The sequence below is a fragment of the Acartia tonsa genome, chromosome 4 (genome assembly GCF_053477335.1).
Source record: "Acartia tonsa isolate MP-2025a chromosome 4, ASM5347733v1, whole genome shotgun sequence".
NCBI classification, from domain to species: domain Eukaryota; kingdom Metazoa; phylum Arthropoda; class Copepoda; order Calanoida; family Acartiidae; genus Acartia; species Acartia tonsa.
The window spans coordinates 24643538-24649537 of NC_137263.1; the positions used below are offsets into that span (position 1 = coordinate 24643538).

The window sequence follows — 6000 nt, forward strand, 5'->3', positions numbered from 1 at the left end:
TCTGATCACCTTCCCATTCTCCTCTCCATTCCCGAAATCACCAGAACCCCCCGCCCTGTCAAAACCTTCCACAACTTCCATAAAGCAGACTGGGACACCTTTACCCTAGAAACTGAAACCCTTTTTGAAGACCTTCCTGACCCTTCCTCCTGCTCCCAAGGTGAAGCCACTTTCCGCCAAATCCTCCAAACTGCCTCCAAACACACTGTTCCTGCTGGCTTCATCAAAAATTCCAACCCTACCCTCCCTCAGTCTGCTAAACCCCTTATCCAGCAAAGAGACTCCTTAAGAGAAACCAACCCCCATGATCCTCAAATTCAAATCCTTAATGACCAAATCTCCGCAATAGTAAACCAACATTCCAACAAAAAATGGCAAGAAACCCTTTCCAAATCCGACCATAGAACAAATCCTTCCAAATTCTGGTCCCTCCTCAAGTCCCTTTCCGGCAAAAACAACTCCCCTCCCTCCAACCAACCCATTTCCTTCAACAACAACAAAGTCCACACCTCCCACCTCCACATTGCCGAATCCTTCACCAGTCAATTCACCTCTGTCTCCCGTCATACTTCCAACCCTTTCTCCAGAAAAATTATCCGTAAAATCCGCCGCCGCAACCACCTTAACAGAAACTTCCAACCTTTTACCCCTGCCCTTGTCCTTGAAGCAATTAAAAATTCCTCCAATTCCTCTGCACTTGGCCCCGACAACCTTAACATCCTTCACCTTAAACACCTTGGTCCAAATGGCATCTCCTACCTCACTAAACTTTTCAACCTCTCCATCTCCGCTGCCAACATCCCTGCCATTTGGAAACTATCCAAAATCATTGCCCTCCTCAAACCTGCAAAAAATCATAGATTTTGAGTTCTCGATACTTACTGTTTGGCCTCAAGGCTCAAATGATTGTATGAGAGGTAAGAAGCTGGGTAAGGTGTCTATGAACACAGAATCTTGTGCTAAAGATAAAACTCTAAACAAACACAATGCTAAAATAATTTTTATTACGTGATTTTTCGGCTAAAGTAAAATTCACTTAAAATAATACTTGGTGGATTTTCTAGATTTTTATTATTTTTTTTTATAGCCTGCTCAATGTCGGTAACTGTTCTTTGATTTAATTGACTGCAACATTTTAGGGGGGTGCGTTTTGGTCGCTAGGTGGGGGGGGGGGTGCGATTGCCCCAAATGCCCCCTTCGGTTCGCACGCCACTGATTCCTGGGACAACAAAGTATAATGTTATAAGCGAAACAACTCTATAATCAAGTCCTAAAACTGTAAGTATGTCCATTAACATTATCCTGTATCAAGCAGTTTTTCAACAAATTTACTTACAATTTTGGTTCGACTCTTATACATTTATATTCTGATTATTCAGTTCTTACACTATACAAATGATAATGTCCGTTTGTCCTACCATTTTAGGGCTTCGCTTTCATGGATGTTGTCATCCTTGTTTTAAATTACTAATTATATTAATAAAAGTGAGGCTTTTCTATCATTAAAATCAGTCTTACAATCTTTACTTCCGCACATAACGGTTAGCTCTTAATCTTTTATTTAGGCATGTTAAAATTCTCATGTTAATTTCCAAGTTACTAGAAAATCATTATGTTCATTTTAGCTTTTTTGATTCGGTAATCCAGGCATGTTAGAAGTGTCTCATACAATTAGGTACATTGTGGAAAGCGAACCAACTCTATAATTCTGACAAAAGGTCGTACACCCATTATAAACGTTTTGAATTAACTTAAATAAACAAGGATGACAACATCCATAAAAGCAAAGCTCTGAAACAGTAGGACCATTGGACATTAACACTTGAAGATAGTCAGAAATGAATAATCAGAACATAATTAAAAAAAGTTGAAATAAAATTGTAACTAATTTTTTTGAAAAACTTCTTAAATAATATTAAAATTTCTAGGACTTGATTATAGATATGCTTCGCTTATAACATTGTACTTTATTGTCCCAGTAATCAGTATCCCGAAATTCACATCAATGAATCCGATAATCATGAAGTTAAAAATCAACATGTTGAAATGGACATACGGACATTCTGGTAATGATTATAGAGTTGCTACGCTTTCTAAATCGTGCCTTACTACTACAGGAATCACCATGCAAAGTTTGAAATCGATTGGACAATCCTATCACGCCTAATTAAACGAAAAAAGCTATTTGTTACGGACGGACCAACCCTAATTATAGAAGAGCTGCCCTTTTAAAATTCTTTTGTAAAGAATTACAAAACAGTCAACTTTAAAATAAGTGAGAAATCCAAATCTATTTTTAAAAGCGAAGCTTTTCTATAATTAGGGTAGGTCAGTCCGTCCGTCTGTCCGTCCGTCCGTCGTAACGGATAGCTTTTTTTGTTAATTTAGGCATGTTAGAATTGTCCTATCGACTTCAAACTATGCATGATGGTTCCTGTAGTAGTTAGGAACGAATTATAAAGCATAGCAACTCTATAATCGATACCAGAATGTCCGTACGTCCATTTTAAACATGTTGATTTTTAATAACAATTATTTATGTGATAAAATCATCCGATTGGTCTGATTTTTGGATTACTGATTCCTATTACAATAAGGTACAATATTATGCGCGAAGCATCTCTATAATCAAGTATTAAAAATATCAGTATGTCCTTAAACAGAATTCTGTATTTAAGAAGTTTTGCAACAAATTTACCTAAAATTTTGTAAAATCTTATTTATTCATATTTTGTATAGTCAGTTCTGACACTCAACAAAAGTTAATGTTCGTCTGTCATATCGTTTCAGAGCTTCACTTTTATGGATTTTGTCATCCTTGTTCAATTACAAACAACCCCCTTAAAATTGTTCTCATTTGTATTTTGTTAAATGTCAAAAATGTCATAAATCTTTGGCGGGGTTTTAATGATAAATGATATTTTATTTAACTCCATTTATAAACTACATTTTTAAAGGCGTAGCTTCTTTATACTTAGGATTGGTCTTTACGTCCCTAACGGTTAGATCTTTTTGTTAATTAAAGCATGTTAGAATTGTTCTATCAATTTCAAACCTTGCATGATGATTCCTACAACATTTAGGTACATTTTAGAAAGAGTAGCAACTCTATAATTGTAACCTGAAAGCCCGTATGTCCATTTAAAAATCTTTTGTTTGATATAATTATTGAAATAGACTTATTAGAATTATCCTTTCGATTTCAAACTTTGCATGGTGATTTCTGTAGTAGTTAGAAACGATTTAGAAAGCATAGCAACTTTATAATCATTACCAGAATGTCCGTATGTCAATTTTAAACATGTTAATTTTAAACTTTTTGTACATTTATCTGATTGGTCTGATTTTTGGAATACTGATTACTAGGACAACAAAGAACAATGTTATAAGTGAAGCATCTCTATAATCAAGTCCTAAAATGTAAGTATGTCCTTAAACATTATCCTGTAGTTAAGCAGTTTTTCAAAAAAATTACTTGCAATTATGTATTGACTTTTTAACATTTATGGTCTGGTTATTCAGTTCTGACACTCTACAAGTGTTAATGTTCGTTTGGTCCGCCATTTCAAAGCTTTGCTTTTATGGATGTTGTCATCCTTGTTAATATATAAATTATATTTAGATACATTCAGCAAATCTATTTTGTTAATGATTTCTGTAAATCTGATTTCTTTAAATTCGCTTTTAAAAACATAATTGTCCTTGTTTTTTGGAATAGGAGCCGAGAAAATCACGTTACAGTTTGAGTTTTGTATTTATACAGTAGCTTTGCTGCTTAAAATAACAAATGTTGTTTGTTAGGCAACCTGATTTTTTGAGCTTCGCTTTTATTGTCATGACTGTCCTAATTTAACAAAATAACAAAAGAAAGAAGGGAAAAGTCAGTTATTTTTAAACAAGGATGACAACATTCACAGAATCTTAGCTAAAAACTCTTTGTCCAAAATCATATTTTTTCTTATTTATACCCCCTACTTGAAATCAGTCCATAAAAAAAAGGAAATTGGGTTAAGTGGTTCAGAGAGTCAATTTAGGTAAACTATGTTATCAGATTTGGAATCTTCATTGATTTTTTTGTGAAATTGGTCAGTAAACAAAAAAGTAGGGCTTAGTGGTTCAAGGAGTCATTTTAGGTAAACTACGATATCAGATTTGTAATCTCCAATGAATTTCCCGGTGAAAGGGAAAAAATTGGTTGCAATTGGTCAATAAACAAGAAAGTTGGATTTATTGGTTCAAGTAGTCATTTTAGGTAAACTACGATATCAGATTTGTAATCTCCAATGAATTTCCCGGTGAAATGGAAAAAATTGGTTGAAATTGGTCAATAAACAAAAAAGTTGGATATATTGGTTCAAATAGTCATTTTTTAGGTAAACTACGATATCAGATTTGGAATCTCCAATGAGTTTCCCGGTGAAAGGGAAAAAATTGGTTGAAATTGGTCAATAAACAAGAAAGTTAGGTTTAATGGTTCAAAGAGTCATTTTAGGTAAATTACAACCAAACTAGAAGCGATCATTATAAGTTTAGTGATTTTTAAACTTAATAATTTGAAAAATTTATTTTTATTGATTTTCCCTTATTTAAAAAAAAATTTATTTTCCTCGAAATCTGAGAATGGTAATTAATCAAAGGAATTTTATTGAAAAATATATGTGAAAAAATCACTAAAAGTTCCAAAAATCTTGCAGCCGGCTTCAGTTTTATATATGGAGTTTTACTATATAAATACTAAGAAATTTTACTTAATAGCATATATTCTCTCATTTTCGAAGCCACTTTTTTTCACAGCCGGCTTCAAAGTAATATATGTTAGATTTTACACCCAAGTCAAATTTATTAATAAATCCAAAAGTTATTTAAGCCATCAAAAAGCAAAACGAGCTTTTGGGGTCTGTATAATTTACCCTAATATAAAGTCACCTCCCTCATGGTTTTCAGTTACGTACCTACCTAATAAATTAATAAATTAAAATTATGGGGGGGAGGTGTTAGTAATGTGTCATCTATGTTATATTGGCTATAGGGTAGCCCCCACAGGGTTAGGTGCCGTAAGTATAGGCCCCTAATTGGTTAGAGAAAAAAAAAACAACCCCCACCCCTTATTTTTAATTTATTTTAATTACCTTGAGGAAAAGCAGCGCTTAAACATTAAACTAACAACAGATGTATAGTATAGATGTATTTACAGATAACTACCTGCCCCTCTTTTCCAAGGACCTTCTTTGTCTGCTAGCAACTTGTGTGAATATTCTCAACACTATTTGTTGATTTTCAAAGACCTAATTGAGAGTCGACACAAGGTCCTTGGGATGGGGACATACAGTTATTTAACGCCTTCCCCCTCTAGTGTTTACCTCTACTAGACTAACCTTGTTAAGATGGTCTATGTTCAACAAATTCCAAATTTGTTGCTCATCTGGGTCCACTATGTCCTCAGCCATTTTTTAGCAATCTTTTTACTTTAAAAAATTCAAATTTTGAAGATATATTTAAATAAAAGTAAGAGGCTGTCCATATGTCTGTATAACCGTTATTGGTGGACAGAAAAGGTTCTTCTTTAAAGTGAAACTTATTATAGGTCAAGAAGGATTTATGACTGTTTTTTTATTTAATTTTTTTAACTGACAACTTTTTTTACTTTTTCTTATTAAAAATAAAAATGATGGATCACCTTATAACAGGGTGGCAACATCCATAAGTAGCGAAGCACAAAAGAATCGTGGATGGGAATACATACAGGTAGATTTTGTTTAGTATTTGTTAAAATCAAGTATAAATTAATTGGAGAAAATAGAGAAATGCAAAAAATATAAAAAAAAGTCAAAAAAACCTGCTAAAAAGCAGTCTGACCGCCATTGATGTTTTCTAGTTAATTATGCTCCTTCATGATGGGAATGTTGTCAAAAAGTTTCAGCCTTCAACCTTTTAAAGGAGCTGAGTAAATCTCATATCCCCCATAGAGTTAAAGACGGATGGACCGACAGACAAAATGAA

The 6000-nt window shown here is 33.6% G+C and overlaps 1 protein-coding gene across 1 annotated transcript in view; it reads right to left on the reverse strand.

Annotated features, from left to right (window-relative positions):
* Nucleotides 1-5474, reverse strand: part of LOC145318273 (uncharacterized) — a 31637-nt gene extending 26163 nt beyond the window's left edge. The window contains exon 1 of the mRNA XM_080159588.1: nt 5376-5474. Coding sequence (XP_080015714.1) covers nt 5376-5447 — 72 coding nt within the window. The 5' untranslated portion in view covers nt 5448-5474. The remainder of the gene's footprint in view (nt 1-5375) is intronic.
* Nucleotides 5475-6000: the final 526 nt, after the last annotated feature.